Source organism: Cannabis sativa, chromosome 7, assembly GCF_029168945.1.
Source record: "Cannabis sativa cultivar Pink pepper isolate KNU-18-1 chromosome 7, ASM2916894v1, whole genome shotgun sequence".
In the NCBI taxonomy this organism is placed as follows: Eukaryota; Viridiplantae; Streptophyta; class Magnoliopsida; order Rosales; family Cannabaceae; genus Cannabis; species Cannabis sativa.
Genome location: NC_083607.1, coordinates 62,149,143 through 62,169,552, shown reverse-complemented (window position 1 = coordinate 62,169,552; position 20,410 = coordinate 62,149,143). Strand labels below are relative to the sequence as shown.

At 32.0% G+C, this 20,410-nt stretch overlaps 1 protein-coding gene and 1 pseudogene across 1 annotated transcript; both read right to left on the bottom strand.

The window, feature by feature from the left end:
* Positions 1–4,873: 4,873 nt before the first annotated feature.
* LOC133039941 (dynamin-related protein 4C-like) lies at positions 4,874–7,142 on the bottom strand (annotated as a pseudogene).
* Positions 7,143–17,943: 10,801 nt separating this feature from the next.
* Positions 17,944–18,837, bottom strand: LOC133039813 (dynamin-related protein 4C-like). Its single transcript, XM_061118770.1, has one exon. The coding sequence runs from the start codon at positions 18,835–18,837 to the stop codon at positions 17,944–17,946; it is 894 nt and encodes a 297-aa protein (XP_060974753.1).
* Positions 18,838–20,410: the final 1,573 nt, after the last annotated feature.

Genomic DNA, 20,410 nt, shown 5'->3' with positions numbered 1-20,410 from the left:
TTACATTCTTGACTAATTTCAATTTTGTGTTTTAAAAGAACACAGAATCATATTAGGTAATTTTCTAGTAATTGAATTGATTTATGTATGTTAAAATTGACTTGTGGAAAGTTGTTTGAAAAATTCTAGAACTTGCTTGCTTGCTATTTGAGGCGAAATAATAAATTATGCATGACTAGGAAAGTGATTTAGGTATTTTTTTTGGATCGATTGTGCCTTTCAAGCCATCCCTGTAAGTTTATCCTAGTTACCCTTTTTTGAGGCTTAACTTATTTTTTTTCTACACATATGAGCTTAGAAAAGATAAACCCATGAATATCCACAATTTAACCCTAATTATACCATAAGTAGATCTTTAGTTTAGGGGAATTTGGATGGGAAATTTGTTGTATGTGTGTAGAAAAAAATGTGAAAATTGAGAGAATAAAAAAAAATTGATTGGCAATAGCTTGAAAAAAAAAGAAAAAGAAAAGAAAGAAAAATTTGACAACCAGTGTCAAAATTAGAAAAAAAAAAATAAATATAAAGTTGTTGCATCCTTGTTGAAAAATATATCTCTCATGTAATTAGAAAAAGGGGTATTAGGATTGTGTGAAAAATATGGTGGGTGAAATAATTGGAGAAGCTTATGGTTTAGGAAAGCCTAAATGACTATTTCAACTACTTTTACCCTAAGCCTAACATTACAAGCCTAGAAAGACCTTCTGATTCTTAGTTGTGCATCAATCTATTAGTGGAGAATAGTAAGTATTGCTAGCATATGGAATTTTGGAATAATAAATTGATGATTGTAATTGGCATGCATAAAGTGGTTTAATTGTTAGTTAATTGCATTATATGGTTTCATGAGCTAAATAAAAATAAATTGAAATCTGTCAAGAGTGTAATTGAACTGAAATTCTGGATTATATGCATAAGTAAATTTTTTCATTATCATGTTATTGAAGCTACTTGAAAATGACTCATGTTTTGGATATTGACTTATTTAATATTTATTTAGTGTTTTACTCGAGGACGAGTAAAATCTTAGTTTGAGAGAATTTGTTAGGTTATTTTTAGTATTAATTTTAAATTAAGTTTAGTATATTTTTAATTGAGTTTTAATCGTGTTTGGAGCATTTTTACGCTTGTTATCTTTTATTTTTGCAGATTTAAAATAAAAGAAGATTAGAAAAATATCGGAGGAAAAAATATGGGAAAAAAGATAAAAATATCTCACAAAAAGATGATATTTAAAATAGAGAAAATTATGTAAAAAAAATAAAGCTACTTCAAGCCTGAATTCGACTATCTTTTGATTAGATTTTGGAAAAAGTCAAAACATGAAAGTTCTAAATCTCTCTTTTATCTTTTCGGAACATCTTTAATCGTCCAATTCCAAGAAATATCGAGAGAGTTATGTCCAAAATACTATCAGTCGACGTAGTAGAAAAATCACTGTCGAAACGAAGCCATCTGGTGAAACTCCAACACGGACCGCGGCCCAGCCCTTTTGGGGCCGCGACCTGCCCCCTTAAACAGCACAAAAATCGTATTTTTGTCTCACGTGGGTTTTGGTGGTTTCCTAATTCGAATAGGCATTTAACATGTGCGTTTTTATATCTTTTATTAGTCCCTGAAACCTTTATAAAGGGTGAACTAGAGTTGATTTAAGTCAAGCAATTTTAGAGGGAAGAAGGAGTACGAATTTCAGAGATAGAAGTCAATAATGGAGGCATTCTGCAGAGGGTTTTTAGCATTATTTTATTCTCTATCTTCTACTCTTTCTTAAAGTTAATATGTGTGATTTTGCTTCCATGAACATGTATAGCTAAACACTTGATTAGGGTTAGATGGATATTGTTTGATATTGCTTTATGGTATTAATATGATTTATTTTCGCCCAATTTTTATGTATTCTATTTCATTCGTGCTTAATTACTTTTAATTGCTTGATCACCAATTAACTTTCTATGATTTTGATGCGAGATCTGAGAAGTGAGTGTCAATTATGCTATAGTGAAATAGAACTGAATTTCGATATAGGACAAAAGTACCTGTATGGTTTAGATAGCTTATAGGATTTCTGTGTTTAATGCCTATTACATGTTTAATTTATCACGAGAATAGAAAATTTGCATGTAATTAAGGTTTATATATCTGAGAAGACTATAAATTACCTTAGTAAACCTGCTATTGCATAGAAGTTGGTAACAAAAAGATAATCATATTAGGCCATAATCAGTAGATACAATTAAAATCGAAGCCCTAGTTTTTACTAACCGTTAATTTCCTTAAATTGTTTCTCCTTTCACTGTTTTTGTTATTTTCTAGTTTTGACCTATTCTTAATTTTTATTTAACCAAACAGAAGTAAAGATTTAATTTTAAAGTACTTAACTACAATCCTTGCGGGATCGACCTCACTCCCGGTGAGTTTATTACTTGTTAACGATACGTACACTTGCGTGTGCAAATTACCACAAACAAAACTTCTTTGTCTATTAGTTAAAGTTATTCTTCAGTATTATTTAATTATCAATTAAGGCTCATTTATTAGTTAACGAAAATCTGAGTTAACATTTTAGTGCTTTCATTGAGAGCCTTTGAGAATTAAACTTTTAAAAAATCATCTCCCTCCATTAACAAAACTTTCATCATCTCACGATCATGAAAAATACTCTAAACAATGATTCTGTACAAAATAAGGGGGAAATATGCCGTCTTGGTAAAGAGCCTCAAGTGGCAAACACCAAAGAAAACTGAAATGTAGGAAGAGGTCCCACTGAATGGGATTTTGAACGAGATGTTAATGAAGATGAATTCTAGAAAAGAGGAATCGCGCTGCTTACGATCAAAACCGCTATGATGAGCCATTGGTAGAGTTAGAAAATTCCAAACTTTGGGAAAGATTGACTGAGTCTAAATGGAGAAACACAAAATTAGAAAGCGAAGCAGCTGCAGCAAAAACAGCGTTGAGAGATGCACCTCGTACTCAAACTGGCCAGCCCGTATGCAAGGTGTCCTCGAGGAAGGCCTCGCGTTTCGAAGGCTAGGAAGGCATTAGGAGCCCCTGTCAGTGATGATAATCAGAATAATCCAATGATTCCCAGGAATGACAACTGTGACAGTCAATAGTTCCAAGGTCTGTTGGGTACGAAGGAGTCTTTTTGTAAACATGTTCTAATTGATGTGGTGCAAGAGGGTTCAATGGTTACTGAGAATCGAGCTAGTTTCTTGCAGCAGTGTTACATTGAAGATGAAGTCAAGGTTAGCCTCTTTTCAATTCCGAATGATAAGGCCCCTGCTCTAGATGGCTATGGTAGTGCTTTCTTTAAGCAGACTTGAGATATAACAGGCAAAGATTTTGTTAACGCTATTCTTTCATTCCTGCATTCTGGAAAGATTCTGAAAGAGATCAATACCACTATAGTGACCCTTATCCTAAAGAATAAATGCCCTCTGAATGTGAGTGAGTATCTCCCTATTGCCTGTTGTAATTTTGTTTATAAAGTGGCGTCAAAATTGATTTTTTCTAGGCTTCGTGAGATACTCCCCTTATCTCAGAGAATCGAAGTGATTTTGTGAAGAGAAATTTATTGCTCATAACATTATGGTCTGTTAGAATATGGTGAGAAGTTATGGTAGGAAGAATGAAAGGCTTTGTGCATGATCAATATTGACCTTATGATACTCTTGATTAAGAATTCTTTTATGAAATGCTTTGGCGTTTAAATTCCCAACTAAGTATGTTGACTTAGTACTCATGAACTGTGTTACGACTCCTCGATTCTCCTTTATGATCAATGGTGCTCTCACTGGATAGATAGAGGCTAAAAGAGGTCTTCAACAAGGAGATCTTATGTCCCCTTTGTTGTTTGTGCTTGTCATAGAATACCTTACAAGAATCTTGAACAAAGAAGCCCATGAATTCAAATACCATCCTTGTTGTGAGAAGTTGAAATTGACCCATCTCTACTTCATAGATGATTTACTTCTCTTTAGTAACGGTGACTTTCCTTCAATTCATCTTTTATTTAGAGGTTTTCAATTGTACTCTGAGAGTTCTTGGCTTAAAGCAAATAAAGGCAAATCGGCCATTTATGGAGCAACTATGAATCAAGAAGTGTGTGGGATACCTTGATTTCTATGATAGGGTTTGTGAAAGGGTCTTTACCTTTTAATTACTTGGGTATGAAGATCAATAATAAGCGTATCTTTAAGGTGTGTTCTAATTAATTTTGTGTTGTTCTCTATAAACACGAACTCGTCTCAAATTGTTATTTTGCCAAAAACTATTATTAAAAGAATTAATCAAATTTGTTGTGAGCTTTTCTTTGGAAAAGAAATCAGATTATAATGGGCCCAGTAATGTGTCTTGAAAAGAGATTTGTAAGTCTAAAGCTCAAAGAGGCCTTGGCTTCAAAGATGTTGCATTGTGGAATAATTGTGCAATTGGTAAATTTATTTGGACAACTGGCGCTAATGAGGATAATTTGTAGTAAAATAGGTTCATATAATAGCTGGTGGAGCTACTGAACAATTATATAATTGCAGGTGTTTACACTAATTGAAGGAGAATGTTAATCGCTGGCATTACTCTTTTATTTGGGATCACTTAAGTGTGCCTAAGCACAAAGTTCATTTCGTGATTGGCTTTGAAAAATAGACTAATTAACAACAAGAGATCATTTATTTTGTTTTAGTATGACTTTTGATTTTTTTTGTCTCATCTGTGATCAGCATAATGAATCTATTGAGCATTTGTTTTTTCAATGCTATTTTAATTTGAGGAGTTTAAAGCAGATAGTTCTTCTGATAACATAATATTCTTCTGATAATAATATTACATAATGCTAACTTAAGAGAGTACTTAGCATTACACAACATAATAATTAATAAACAGAACAACATTAAGTACTTAATAACAAAATAGTTTAACACAAAAGCACAACATTATCATAACTAATATATATACTTAAAACTAGACCCCAAAAGCCAAAGCTGATTGCAAGACTAACTAGCTTTGATCATGATTTCGGTCCATGATTTGGGCCAAGATTTCCTTACACTCCTTGAGTTTTTTGATGCTCCCATCCAACTTGGCTCGCTTTGAAGCAACCGAGGGTGACTCCTCCAACATTCTCATCAATCCATTTTCATTTGAACCCATAATTTGACTCACAAGCTCTCTTTCCAAATTCTCATTTACAAGCCTATGAACACTCAGTTGTAAATGTAGAGCCATTGAGTCAACAAGCCTTCTTTGTACAATGCTCCAATAAGCCACCAATCTCATCCTCAAGTCAAAAGCTTCAGGTAACAAGTGAGGAGACTTCCTTGGGTTGACCAAGTCAACGGTGCCAAAACCTTCAATATTGATAGAATTTTGGATGTTGACCTTACTCAAGAACACATCCTTTTGTGCCATGAACTTCTTCCAATTGGTTTCGAATTCGGGGTTACAAGTATAATCAGTTAATTTTTCCATCTCCACAATCTCCTTAACCCACTTCATGGAATTTCCTTTCATCTTCTCAATCATATCAAGTCCAGCTCTTTTGGCTGAGATTTGAAGCTGATTATAGTGTTGAACATGACTCATCAAAACAGTCATAACAACTTCTTCTACATAACCAAATAGCTTTTCCACAAAAGCCTTGGGAATACTCGAAATCCCATTAACCTTTTCTTGCAATATGGAGAGAAATATATTCCTAGGAAGAAAGTTAGGAAGTGAAATCTCTTTAGCTTCTTCCAAATGCTTTATCTCATCCATTAAGAAATTTCCAGTTGGGTCACTCGATGGACACTTCTTAAGCTCATCTGAAAAACCATTGAGCATCTCAACTAACCTAGCTTTACAATGCATTTTATTATCATTTGGAAACTCATCAAATTCACCTCTCAACAAAACTTTCCTTAATGACTCTTTGACTCCACCAATGATCTTCATAAAAGCACTCATGGCTTCACCCACAGAAGTCAAAGCCCTAGGAAGAGCCTTAAACTCAACAAAGTTCTGACTCAGCTTATCATTATTTTTTTCACTATTTCAGGTAAGTTTCGAGATATACTTCTAGCTTGAATTTGCATGAGTTTTTGAGACAAAACAGGAATTCCCACAATCGATTTGTCTATCTTAGAAAGCAAGGAATGTGTCCCAAAAAGCTTAGCTTCCTCTAAACGAGCTTCTTCATAAGATTCTTGACCAACTCTATTCTTCACACAAACAAACCCTAATCCAATATTAACATCATTAGAAGTAACCTTTTCCAAAAGCCCTTCTGGTGACTTATCTGACTTGGTCACCACGGCAAGAGTCCTCTCACCCATTTTATCGACGCTTTGAGATAACCTAATTGACTCACACGTGGGAAAGTCAACGGTGGCTGATAACACATTCAGAATGATACTTGCTTCGGGTTGAATATACTCCATTATGATATCCCTAATCTGATCATAAATATTCCCTGGTTGACCATGAACCGGAACCCTAGTTATTCCGGGAAGGTCAACCATGGTCAAATCCGGAACCCCTTTCTTTTTCACAACGAGAGTCAAAGGGGTTTTAGATATTCCCTTACCATCTCCGGCAATGACCTGAGTCGCCGTGTTTATGGCTTCGGAGACTTTTTCTTCGGTGGTCGGAACTTTTTTCTGGTTGTACTCGAGAAAAAGCTCCGGCTGAGAACTCGAGCTGTTTTGGAGTCTCATAATGAGTGGGACTCTTGTACAAATTCCTTGTCCACGTGGCAGGTTGATTCTTGCTAGGGATTCTAGGACGGAGGACTTGCCGGAAGACTGGTCTCCGACGACGACGATGGTGGGAAGCTGTATTCCTTCCTCCATGACTGCCAGGTTTCGAAGCTTGTCCACTGCATCGAGCACAGGACGAATCTTATCGTTGTATGAAGAAACTATTGGTGAGAGGCTTCCAATGCCTTCACGATCATCATGATCAGTAACTAGGGTTTGTTTTTTCTTATCAGTACTCCCCATTTTTTTTTCTTATCTGAGATTGAAGAGAGAATATAGTTAAAAAATGAGTGAGTGAGTGAGAAGCTAGGGTTTTATATAACAATATAATTATTATATATATATCAATTTTGTTTTGAAAGAGAACATCAAAATCTTCGAAGTTATTCTTTTAGTGAGATAGAGTACGTTTTTCGTAATGAAAAATTATATTTTTAATAAGAAATTAGTTACTTAACTATTAAGAAAAGTTAAGATAATATTAGTACGTAGCTAGGTTTGGGTTGCTTGACACGTACGTAAGGCACGTGAAGGAAAGTAAACCTGCATGCATGGCACGTACGTACATATAGCATTATAGGTCTATCAGTCTATTTATTGAATAGTTTTGATTGAAATGACAAGGGTTTGTTTTATCTTAATTAATTATTACTCCCCATTTATCTGAAAAATTATATATTTTTGATAAGAAATTAGTTTCCTTGACTATTAAGAAAATATTTTTAGCATAAAAAAAAGACTGTTAAGTAAATATAGGTTATTTTAACCAAAAAAGAAAATATAGGTTATGATTTGATTTTAGTAGCTAGGGTTTGGTTAGTTGACACGTACGTATATAGGCACGTGAAGAAAGCTGCATGCATAGCACGTGCGTAGCTAGAAAAGGTGACATCATCATCAAACTTTCCAAGAATATATCACCTAATTAATAATAATAATAATAATAATAATAATAATAATAATAGGTTTTTTTTTTCTCTTTCATTATATTCAAGCTAATTAATTGATTTAACTAATATGATATTATCACATCATATATAAATTATTAGTTTTTTTTTGGTGATGTAAATTCACATTGTAAACTACACATTGTTGTAGTGGAAATTTTTTTTTTTTTTTAGAAAAAATATAGAAAATATATTGTATGCTAAAAGATTCAATATATTAATTATTACATTATCTCTTATAAAATTAGAGTAAATTACACTCTATATTCTTTTTATATTGTCCTCTTTTATTTTTATTTTTTTTTTTAAAATCTATCATTTTTACTTTTTTTTTTTTTTTTACATTGTACCAATTTTGCCTCTATCACTTCAAGATACTCTCCATGTGACTCTCTTATGTTAGAATATTTTAGGTACAATATATATAAAAAGAAATATGTTTCAAATAAATATAAAATTAGAAGTAAATTTAATTCATAAATTAATAAAAGGCGTATTTTTTAACTTACCCCAAAAAATTATATATCAACAGTGAATATTCTTCTACGTAAAGATCGACTGATCAGCTTGACGCTGTTGGAGTTCTCACGCTATAATTTGATGATGGTGACATTTTTTAGTGGAGCAAGGTGAGTCATGAATTATATTATATGGTCAATTTAATTAATATTCGTAATGTTTATTAATATACAACCTTATAATTGGAAAAGTGTATTTTGACAATCACAGGACAATGCAAATAAGTGGTAGTGGCCAATTATTGTGTAAAATCATGTTTAAAGAGAACACTATTCTTCATCGAAATGATATCACTACAAGTTAGACTTTATCAAGATAAAAAAAAAGTTCAAACTTTTTCAATGAATGAAAAAGTACACACTTTAAAATATATATATTTTTTATTTTTTCTTTTATAGAGTTGCTCTTTTTATAAAATTACTCTAATAGTTAACAATTTTAAAATTTACTCACACTATGATCCGACATATTACTTTTTAAAAACAAAAAGTTAGCTAGTTATAAAGTAATTTTTTTAAAAAAATAAATAAATAATATTACATAGAAATGGCATTTTAAACAATGATACTCATAAAGTTTGTTTAAAAATATTAATGGCATTGTACATGTGACAAAGACCACTTAAGCCAATCCCCATTAAAAATGTTGCACCTTATAAGTGATTAATATTTCTTTATATTATTTATTTAATTAATAATAAATTATACTAATAATAATACTAAAATAAAATTCTTCTTCTAGTTCTTTGGGAACGAAAAAATGTACAAGTTGATCAAATAGTAAGTAAAACAAAAATAGATATTTTGTATAGAATTAAAAGTGTTTGGCCTAAAAAAGTTAGTGCTAAAAATAGATCATGGTTTGAAAAGTAAGAAAGAAATACACATGTGAATATTTATTGATGTATAAATTATTTCTCAGGTCTCGGTTGAGATGCTATTAAGGTAATTGGTTCTTTAATTAGAGTAATAATAATCTCGCTGATTCATAAAAAAAAAATCTTCTTTAATTGTGCGATTATTTCCACTCAATTTTTTTTCAAGATTCTCATTTTCATTTCAAAATTTCAGATTCAATTATATATATATATCTAATGAAGTGTACTTAACTTCATGGACAAAATATATTAGAAAAAAATTATTATTTGACTTGCATTTTCATTTTCTTCTTATGTATCTCTAATTATTTTTTATTTGATCGCAAAATTAAGGAGAAGCTCCCTATTCCACACTTCCACCGAATCAACGACATGTTAAGAAACAACGTTTAGAGAAAAGGCAAAGGATAGTATGTCTATGATATTTTTGTTTGTTTTTCTTTTTGTTGCAAAACTTTTAAGAAACTTTGGGTATAAGTCTATAGTAGTACACTCTCTAAAAGGTTGTTTCAGTTGACCTTTATCTGCTTCTGTATTCGGAAAAGTTTTTGTTCCTTTTTTTTCATAAATATGTACGTTGTACTTATTTTAGATTACCTGTAAAATTTTCAAATAATTTATAGAGCTTAAAATAAGGTTCAAATATTTTATTACACACGTCAGTTCTGTATTTTTTTTATACACGTGATAAGCAAAACTATTTAAACTTTTTTTTTGCGACTATAAATTTTTAAAATAAAAACATTATTAAAAAAACTAAAATATTTACATAGGTATTTTAATTTATTAATATTGTACATATTTTAAATTATAATATTTTTTTTTGCATGATTAGGTACTATCCCTCGACTTCAATTCTGGAGATGCCATCAATTCAAGTAATATCTTCTTTTTTATGCTCCTTTGTGTGAGCTGTTAGTTTTATTCCTTCTTTCAGTGTGTTACTAGTTGCGTTTGTAGTCGGGTGCTTTTTCTCTGTTTCTCCCCTGTTTTCCTTTCTCGGCCTTTCTTTTGTGTTTGTGAGGTTGGAGATCATGGACCTAAATCAGGGGCTGGTTAATGGAGATGGAAACCATGTTTCAGATGAAAATATAGAACTGTTGAGACAATAGTTTTTGGATGAAGTCACCCTTAATTATTAAGAATTTGTTTAATAGAAAGATTTTTTGATCTGATAGGGGTGGAAAAAGTTAAGAACAATATGCAGTTCAATGATCTTTTATATCTATTTGAACTCTGGATTATATTCATAACTCCACATAATCTCTATATCACTTAGGGATGGACCATGATCTCTAATGGACCATGATTTCTACAATCCTTAGGAGTGGATCATAATCTCTATATACTTAGGGGTGGACTATACTATTGAAATATGTAGTTCGTTTTGAACTCTAGACTATATTCAATACACCACAATACTCTTTGTCTCACATATTTTTAAACATGGATGTAATATAATGAATTAGCAAATTATCAGAATATATTCTTGATCTTGAATTATTTTCAAATTAATATATTACTGTTGTAATAGTAATTATACCAATAAAATTCTTTGACATTGTATCACACTACCTTATTTGAGAGGGAGAATTTTAAAATTCTTAACCCATCTTTATTTGGTTGATACTTGTGATAGGAACTTTAGAACACTACTGAGAAAGTAAATCTAACCATTCATATGGATAGAAATAACTTATCAGGATTATGAGAATAAGATAGTAGAATTCTTGCATAGTCTATTCGAATGACTTGGGAAAAAATTCCTAATCCTCATAAAATTTTATGGTATTTCTAATGATTACTTAATCTTAAGCAAGTATTTTACATTAATACTAGATTGCTATGTTGATGACTTAGTCTAGAAGGAACTTACAGTTTCAGACTAAAATAATATGTCACAACTAGATATGCCTCAAAACAATAGTAAGAGAGGTTAAATGTACTTTTATGTATGAATTTAACCAGACTCCTACTGTTGAGTGGGAGCCATCTGTGATGTAATCAAACAATGAACATAAGGGACAGTCAAGAAAGATTTATGAAAGTGACCTATATGTTAGATAATAGGGATGTATATATTACAAGTTCTAATATCTACACCAACTCATAAAGAATTCGAGATGGTGGTTACTCTGGGGGTGGAGGAGTTATTCTAGAAGAGTGTAAAAATCCATCTATAATAATTCAAGCTCCATTAGTGAAGATATATAACTTTGTAAATTCGAAATTACCAGAAAGTTATTCAACTGAAGAAAATTCTACACTGTGTTATCTCTATTTCTTTCTTTAAAAGATTGAGAGATGTGTCTTCTGTTTATTCAGATGTACTAAATAAGCAGTAAGGAATTCAGTATTCCTTGATGAGTAATGCATATAGTAAATAATGTTCCATAATGTTTTATGAACATAGTTCCAGAAATTTGGGTTGAGTCAAATATACTACACTTGATCTGAAGATCAAGACAATAGATTGATTGAAATGCACAACTTGTTTTATGTTAGTGCAAGTGGGAGTTTGTTGGGATTTTATGCCCTAAATAAAATCCATTTCAATCTAATCGGATTTGTTATCAATAAAAGATTAGAAGTCATGTAGTTTTCCTGTTTATGGTTTAATGTATATACAAAATCTATTAAGTCCAGAACATATAGTCATTTACAATTATAGTGATGTCAACACAGTGGAATGTGATTGTGATTATATGCTTCAAAAGACAAAGTAGACCATGTTTCATCAGTGCATTGGATTTACACTGATGTGATAATCAGCGATGAAGTATACTTACACTTAGCATAAGTGTTATGTTCTTTCCAGAACATTGGCAAAGTATACTAGTTTCGAATGTATGGAGTATACATTGGATTGGACCGATATTAATCTTGGTTAAGATATTATAATCTTACCGTTGTATCTTTCTAAGTCAATATCACTAGTTGATCTTAGATCAAAAGATCTTAATCCTAATATGCTTGAGTTCAATCTCATGAGTGCTATTCATGTTCTTTGATTTGTTAGTTAAACCTACTTTATGGTCAGGATGATACGTACATTTTGGAAACATGGTAGTATGATTGAGTGGGAGCGCTAAACATAGATATGGAATCTATAGCTTCTATAGGTATTTAGAAGTAAAACGATGATTTTCTTCGAGCTTGGCTTAATAAAGGTAAATGGAAGAGCTCTTATTTCAGTGATTATATTTCACTGAAATATCATTTACAGGAAGCTAAGTGTTTTAAGGATAAAACACATTGAGGAGTGAAACGGTAAATTTATTCCTACTCGGTGTAAATCATCTATAGAGGATCTTTCATTATTGAGATTATACGATGGTTAAATATTGATAGCGTATCTATATGGTGGAACATATAGAGCGTTCTATATGAATGAGAGTGCAATTCCAATTTCTATGAGTGCATACAACAAGGAATTAATAAGTTAGGGAATTTACTCGGTAAATTCTAGTTCAGCTCATTGGAAGCCCAGTTGTATAGGCTCATGATCCTTATACTAGTTGAGACCATTGAATTCTTTCCTTAGGTGACTAAGGATAAGTCAAAATAATAGCTGACTAGTAGATCAGCAAGATCAATAACAACCAACTCGGGAAGAGGAGAGTACAAGAAAAATAAGACAAGGAACTTTGATTGGTCGAACAAGACAGTATAAAGGTGTTTAACCTAATGAGCATAAATGATACAGAAGATAGCTTACTTAAAAGCTTATGAAAAAGAATTCCCAAAACTTCATCATATGATCAATGCGAGAAGAATGTCCAAACATGTGTCTCACATATATCGTCTCGTCATCGTACAACACGAGGCATAACTAAATACAGGACAAATGCGTCCTTATAAGAAATACAAAGATATGTACAAAGACGAGATGATGATTCATTACAAAGAGCAAGTATACTGTGAGATAGGTTGAGATAAGTCTGCATAGAAGTTTATCTAAGTGAATTGCGAGTAGCACTTTAAAAGTGGGTATCTCGGTAAATAACTACATGCGTATATGATAAGGCTAAATAAATGGTTAATTTAACATGTACATATTAATAACACGTTGTGAATGTATGAAATGTGGGAATTGTCCACGTTTCACGAGCAGTTATTTAAATTCAAAGAAATAACCGCTAATCTCAAAAATTCTATAAATATGGACAGAACCTATGGTGCAAGGGGGAATTCAAAGAATACAAAGATCCTTACGATCAATACTTGTATGATACTTGTACTTTGTGTAAACAAAAAATTTAAAAATAAGATGGACTCGTGCACTATGAAGATTTAACTTCAAAACTACGTAAAACTTCTTTGTCTATTATTTACAGTCATTCTTCAGTATTATTTAATTATCAATTAAGGCTCATTTATTAGTTAATGAAAATCTGAGTTAATATTTTAGTGCTTTCATTGAGAGCCTTTGCAAATTAATAAACTCTAAGAAAATGCATCTCCCTCCATTAACGAAACTTTAATCATCTCATGATCATGGAAAATACTTTAAACAATGATTCTGTACTAAACAAGGGGGCAACATACCGTCTTGGGAAAGAGCCTTAAGTGGCAAACACCCAGGAAAACTGAAATGCAGGAAGGTCCTACTGAATGGGATTTTGAATGAGATGTTAATGAAGATGAAATTCTAGAAAAGAGGAATCGTGGTGCTTACAATCGAAATCGCTATGATGAGCCATTGGTGGAGTTAAAAAATTTCAAACTTTGTGAAAGATTGACTAACGCAAAATTAGAAAGCGAAGTAGCTGCAGCAAAAGCAGCGTAGAGAGATGCACCTGTTGGAATTTATTTTACCAGGATCTTAGATCTACTCACAAGTATGTTTATTAACACCCTAAATATGAACTTTCTAAAACGATGAAATAAACACATATAAAGTTTAGGAAACCTTACATTGGGTGCAGCGGAATTAAATGACTCCTTCCGTTCAGATATCTAGCCCTTGATTCCTTTCTGTAGCAGAGCATTATCAATATCTGAACCTGGATCTCTTTCTCTGAATCTTTGATGTTGAAACCTCCTTCTTGCTGAAAGTCTTTCTTCACGATCTTCCTCACTATGATTGAGGTATCACTTGCTGTGTGTGGGCACTACTCATACACTAAGAATTTCGAAATATTGAAGAAGAAAAGAAGAGAGGGAGTGGTCAGCAAGATAGGGAGAGAGAAGGCTTAGTTTTTTCTGAATCAGAAGTGTCAGAAGAAAAGTGTAATTTTCCTGAAGCCTTCACTATCTATTTATAGCATTCCACTAGGGTTAGGTTTGAATTATTTGGCATTAAAATAATGAAAATATCAGAGGGAAAACCCTACAAAAGTGGCCGGCCCTACAAAGTGGATTTGAGCCTCACTTTTTGTAATTTTGCAGTTTTATCTTTTCTGCATTTGATTTTCTCAAAAACGCCAATTTTCTAATTCAACCATTTAAATGCCAATTCTAACTATTTAATAACTATAAATAATTATTAAATAATATTGTCATTTATCATATTTATTAATTGAACCATACAAAGTATCATAATTAACAAATATGCCCCTATAACTCTTTCTTTACAATTTCGCCCTTACTTAGTGAAAAATTCACAAATAGACATAGTCTAATTTGAGAATTATAATTGATTAATCAAAACCAATTACATGAGTCTTACAAGCAATATTATCTCAACTAGTGGGGAGACCATGGGTCTATATAACCGAGCTTCCAATAAGTAGATCAAGAATTTAGCACTAAAATTCACTAACTTATTAATTCTTTGTTGAATCCACGCATAGAACTTAGAATTGCACTCTCAGTATATAGAATGCTCTATATGTTCCACCATATAGACACATCATTAGTTATCCATTGTTATAATCCTAATGTGATCAATGATCCTCTATATGAATGATCTACACTGTAAAGGGATTAAATTACCGTTACACCCTACAATGTATTTATTCCTTAAAACACTTGACCCCGTATAAATGATATTTCAGCTTATGTGAAATGAGTACTCCACCATTTATGTTCGTTTGGTCAAGCTCGAAGGAGATCATCCTTTGCTTACTATTCGCCAGATAGAAGCTATAGATTCCATGTTTATGATAGCGCTCCCACTCAATTGCACTACCGTGTTCCCAAAATGTACGTATCACCCTGACCTAAAAGTAGGCTTAACTAACAAATCAAAGAACACGAATAGCCTTTCAAGATTGAGCCTAATCATAACAGGATTAAGAACATTTGATCTAGGATCAACTAGGCGATATTGACTTGAATAGATATTACGGTAAGTTTAATAAATCTAAGTCAAAGTTCAATATCGGTCCCTTCCGATGCATACTCCATGCATCTAACCTGAGCTTTACTTTAACCAATGCTCTGGAAAGAACATAGCACTTCTCCAAATGCAAGTAAACTCTGTTGTAGATTATCATATCAGTAAAACCCTATGTCTGATAAATCTAGGAAACTTTATTCACATAGTCATGTTTACTTTCCAATGTGTTGACGGCACAATAAACAGAATCAAGTATGTGAAAAGGGTTTCAGATGAATTTATACATTATGTACATATAATCATGAAATAAATCATGTGAACCATGCAACATTAAATGTTATTTCTGATCTATATTAATAAGTAAATCTGATTATATTGAAATGAGTTTTATTTAGGGCATAAAACCCAACAGCACCTCCTACTCAAACTGGCCAGCCCGCATGCAAGGCGTCCTCGAGGAAGGCCTCGCGTTTCGAAGGCTAGGAAGGCATTAAGAGCCCCTGTCAGTGATGATAATCAGAATAATCCAACTGATGATTCCCAGGAATGACAACTATGTCAGTCAATAGTTCCAAGGTCTTTTGGGTACGAATGAGAGTCTTTTCGTAAACATGTTCTAGTTGATGTGGTTGAAGAGGGTTCAATGGTTACTAAGAATCAAGCTAGTTTCTTGCAGCAGTGTTACACTAAAGATGAAGTCAAGGTTACCCTCTTTTCAATTCTGGATGATAAGGCCCCTGGTCTAGATGGTTATGGTAGTGCTTTCGTTAAGCAGACTTGAGATATAACAGGCAAGGACTTTGTTAACGCTATTCTTTCATTCCTGCATTCTGGAAAGATTCTGAAAGAGATCATACCACTACGGTGATCCTTATCCTAAAGAATAAATGCCCTCTGAATGTGAGTGAGTATCTCCCTATTGCCTGTTGTAATTTTGTTTATAAAGTGGCGATAAAATTGATTTTTTATAGGCTTCGTGAGATACTCCCCTTCCTAATCTCAGAGAATCAAAGTGATTTTGTGAAAGAGAGATTTATTGCTCATAACATTATGGTCTGTCAGAATATTGTGAGAAGTTATGGTAGGAAGAATGCAAGGCTTCGTGCATGATCAAGATTGACCTTATGATACTCTTGATTGGGAATTCTTTTATGAAATGCTTTGGCGTTTAAATTCCCAACTAAGTTTGCTGACTTAGTCATGAACTGTGTTACGACTCCTCGATTCTCCTTTATGATCAATGGTGCTCTCACTGGATACATAGACGCTAAAAGAGGTCTTCGACAAGGAGATCCTATGTGCCTTTTGTTGTTCGTGCTTGGCGTAGAATACCTTACAAGAATCTTGAACAAAGAAGCCTCTAAACATGAATTCAAATACCATCTTTGTTGTGAGAAGTTGAAATTGATCCATCTCTACTTCATATATGATTTACTTCTCTTTAATTAGTAAGGGTGACTTTCCTTCAATTCATCTTTTATTTAGAGGTTTTCAACTCTAAGAGTTCTTGGCTTAAAGCAAATAAAGGCAAATCAGCCATTTATGGAGCAACTATGAATCAAGAAGTGTGGGATACCTTGATTCTATGAAAGGGTTTGTGAAAGGGTCTTTACCTTTTAATTACTTGGGTATCATGAAGATCAATAATAAGCGTATCTCAAAGGTTGATTGTGAGTGTATGGTTGACAAGATGACACACCGTATCCGTATTTGGAGCTCTCTGAAGATCTCTTTCACTAGAAGGTGTGTTCTAATTAATTTTGTGTTGTTCTCTATAAACACTTACTCGTGTCTCAAATACTATTATTAATTAAAAGAATTAATTAAATTTGTTGAGCTTTTTTTTTTGGAAAAGAAATCAGATTATGAAAAGAGATTTGTAAGTCTAAAGCTCAAGGAGGCCTTGGCTTCAGAGATGTTGCATTGTGGAGCTGATGAGGATAATTTGTAGTAAAATAGGTTCATAATATTTACTTGAGGAATGATAATTGGTGGAGCTACTCTGCTCCAAGCACTAGTAGCTAGTTGGTATTGGACTTAAATTGTTCGAGTCAAAGATGAGTTAAAGAATGGTATTGGTATTGCTGATGAGCTCCAAAAGAACAATTATATAATTGCAGGTGTTTATACTAAGATGAAGGAGAATGTTAATCACTTACTCTTTTATTTGGGATCACTTAAGTGTGCCTAAGCACAAAGTTCATTTCGTGATTGGCTTTGAAAAATAGATTAACAACAAGAGATTATTTATTTTGTTTTAGTATGACTTCTGATTTTTATTGTCTTATTTGTGATCAGCATAATGAATCTATTGAGTATTTGTTTTTTCAATGCTATTTTAATTTGAGGAGTTTAAAGCAGATAGTTCTTCTGATAACATAATGATAACATAATATTCTTCTGATAATAATATTACATAATGCTAACTTAAAAGAGTACTTAGCATTACACAACATAATAATAATTAATAAACAGAACAACATTAAGTACTTATAACAAAATATAGTTTTAACACAAAAGCACAACATTATCATAACTAATATAATATACTTAAAACTAGACCCCAAAAGCCAAAGCTAATTACAAGACTAATTTGGGCCAAGATTTCCTTACACTCCTTGAGTTTTTTGAAGCAACCGAGGGTGACTCCTCCAACATTCTCATCAATCCATTTTCATTTGAACCCATAATTTGACTCACAAGCTCTCTTTCCAAATTCTCATTCACAAGCCTATGAACAGTACTCAGTTGTAAATGTAGAGCCATTGAGTAAACAAGCCTTCTTTGTACAATGCTCCAATAAGCCACCAATCTCATCCTCAAGTCAGAAGCTTGAGGTAACAAGTGAGGAGACTTCCTTGGGTTGACCAAGTCAACTGTGCCAAAACCTTCAATATTGATAGAATTTTGGATGTTGACATTACTCAAGAACACATCCTTTTGTGCCATGAACTTCTTCCAGTTGGTTTCGAATTCGGGGTTACAAGTATAATCAGTCAACTTCTCCATCTCCACAATCTCCTTAACCCACTTCATGGATTTTCCTTTCATCTTCTCAATCATATAAAGTCCAGCTCTTTTGGCTGAGATTTGAAGATGATTATAGTGTTGAACATGACTCATCAAAACAGTCATAACAACTTCTTCTACATAACCAAATAGCTTTTTCACAAAAGCCTTGGGAATACTCGAAATCCCATTAACCTTTTCTTGCAATATGGAGAGAAATATATTCCTAGGAAGAAAGTTAGGAAGTGAAATCTCTTTAGCTTCTTCCAAATGCTTTATCTCATCCATTAAGAAATTTCGAGTTGGGTCACTAGCTGGACACTTCTTAAGCTCATCTGAAAAACCATTGAGCATCTCAACTAACCTAGCTTTACAATGCATTTTCTTATCATTTGGAAACTCATCAAATTCACCTCTCAACAAAACTTTCCTTAATGACTCTTTGACTCCACCAATGATCTTCATATAAAAGCACTCATGGCTTCACCCACAGAAGTCAAAGTCCTAGGAAGAGCCTTAAACTCAACAATGTTATGACTCAGCTTAATTATCATTGATTTTTTTTCACTATTTCAGGTAAGTTTCGAGATATACTTCTAGCTTTAATTTGCATGAGTTTTTGAGACAAAACAGGAATTCCCACAATCGATTTATCTATCTTAGAAAGCAAAGAATGTGTCCCAAAAAGCTTAGCTTCTTCTTAACGAGCTTCTTCATAAGATTCTTGACCAACTCTATTCTTTGCAATTGCTTAACTCCTAACCTCCAAATGTCACACCCTTGAAAAACCATACCCTCAAGTCAACTCTTTTAAGTTGGAAGGTGGTTGCAAACCTTAAATTGAAATTTTGTCATTTTCCTCAATAATATCGTCCCACACTACAAAAAAAAAAAATTGTTATTTTAGTCACAACAAAATGTCACTTCCACTAAAATATAGTCTTTAGTTACTAATTTAGTTTTCGTCACAACAAGTATTGTGACTAAAAATACATTTAGTCAGAACAAATTATAATTTTTGTGAATAATACCTTTAGCCATGGACTTTTTAGTCACAACATAGAAATGATAATTTATAATTAGTCACAATTTTTTTAATTTTAGTCACAAGTTTGGTTGTGGCTAAAAGTAAGATTTTTTGTAGTGTCAGCTCCATTATAAACGTAACAATTGAAGATTAAGCTTGCCTTCACAAATGACTCGCTTTGAAGTTAATTTTGATGCAGAATAATTTGTTGTGTGTGACTAGGCCAGTTTGGCACAGTTTTTAAAAAAGCTAAAAGCTACTTTTTGAAAAAGCTGTGATAAAAATGTGTTTGGTAAATAATCAAAAAATAACTTTTTGAAGAATTTATAAAAAAGCTACATCTAAAAGCTAAAGTTAGTACAACTCAACTTGTAGAAAAAACTATTTTAATTAAAAGAATCTAATACATTTATTTGAACTAAAACTATATTTACTTATTTATTATATATTAAAAAATTAAAAATATTTAAAATAAATTAATTATAATAAAATAAATAATAATTAAATCTCTTATTTTTTTTTAAAAAAATATTTTATATTTTATTTTAATAGTGAAAAATCATATCAACTTAGAATTTTTCATATAGTTTGGAATGTTTTTTATTCACATTTGATAAAATATAATATAAAATTGTTAAGTTACTTTTAGTACTAATTTTAGATTAAGTTTATTAGTATATTTTTAATTTAGTTTTACTCGTGTTTGGAATAATTTTACGTTTTTTATCTTTTATTTTTTCAGATTTAAAATAGAAGAAGATTATAAAATATCAAATAAATAAGATGGAAAAAAAGATAAAAAAAATCTCAGAAAAAAATAATCTATAAAATAGAGAAAATTGTGCAAGAAAATATAGTTGAACCTTCAAGCTTGAATTCGACTATGTTCTGATCATATTTTGGAAAAAGTCAAAACATAAAAGTTCTAGATCTCTCTTTTATCTTTTCCGGAACATCTTGAATCATCTAATTCTGAGTAATATCGAGAGAGTTATGGCCAAAATACTATCA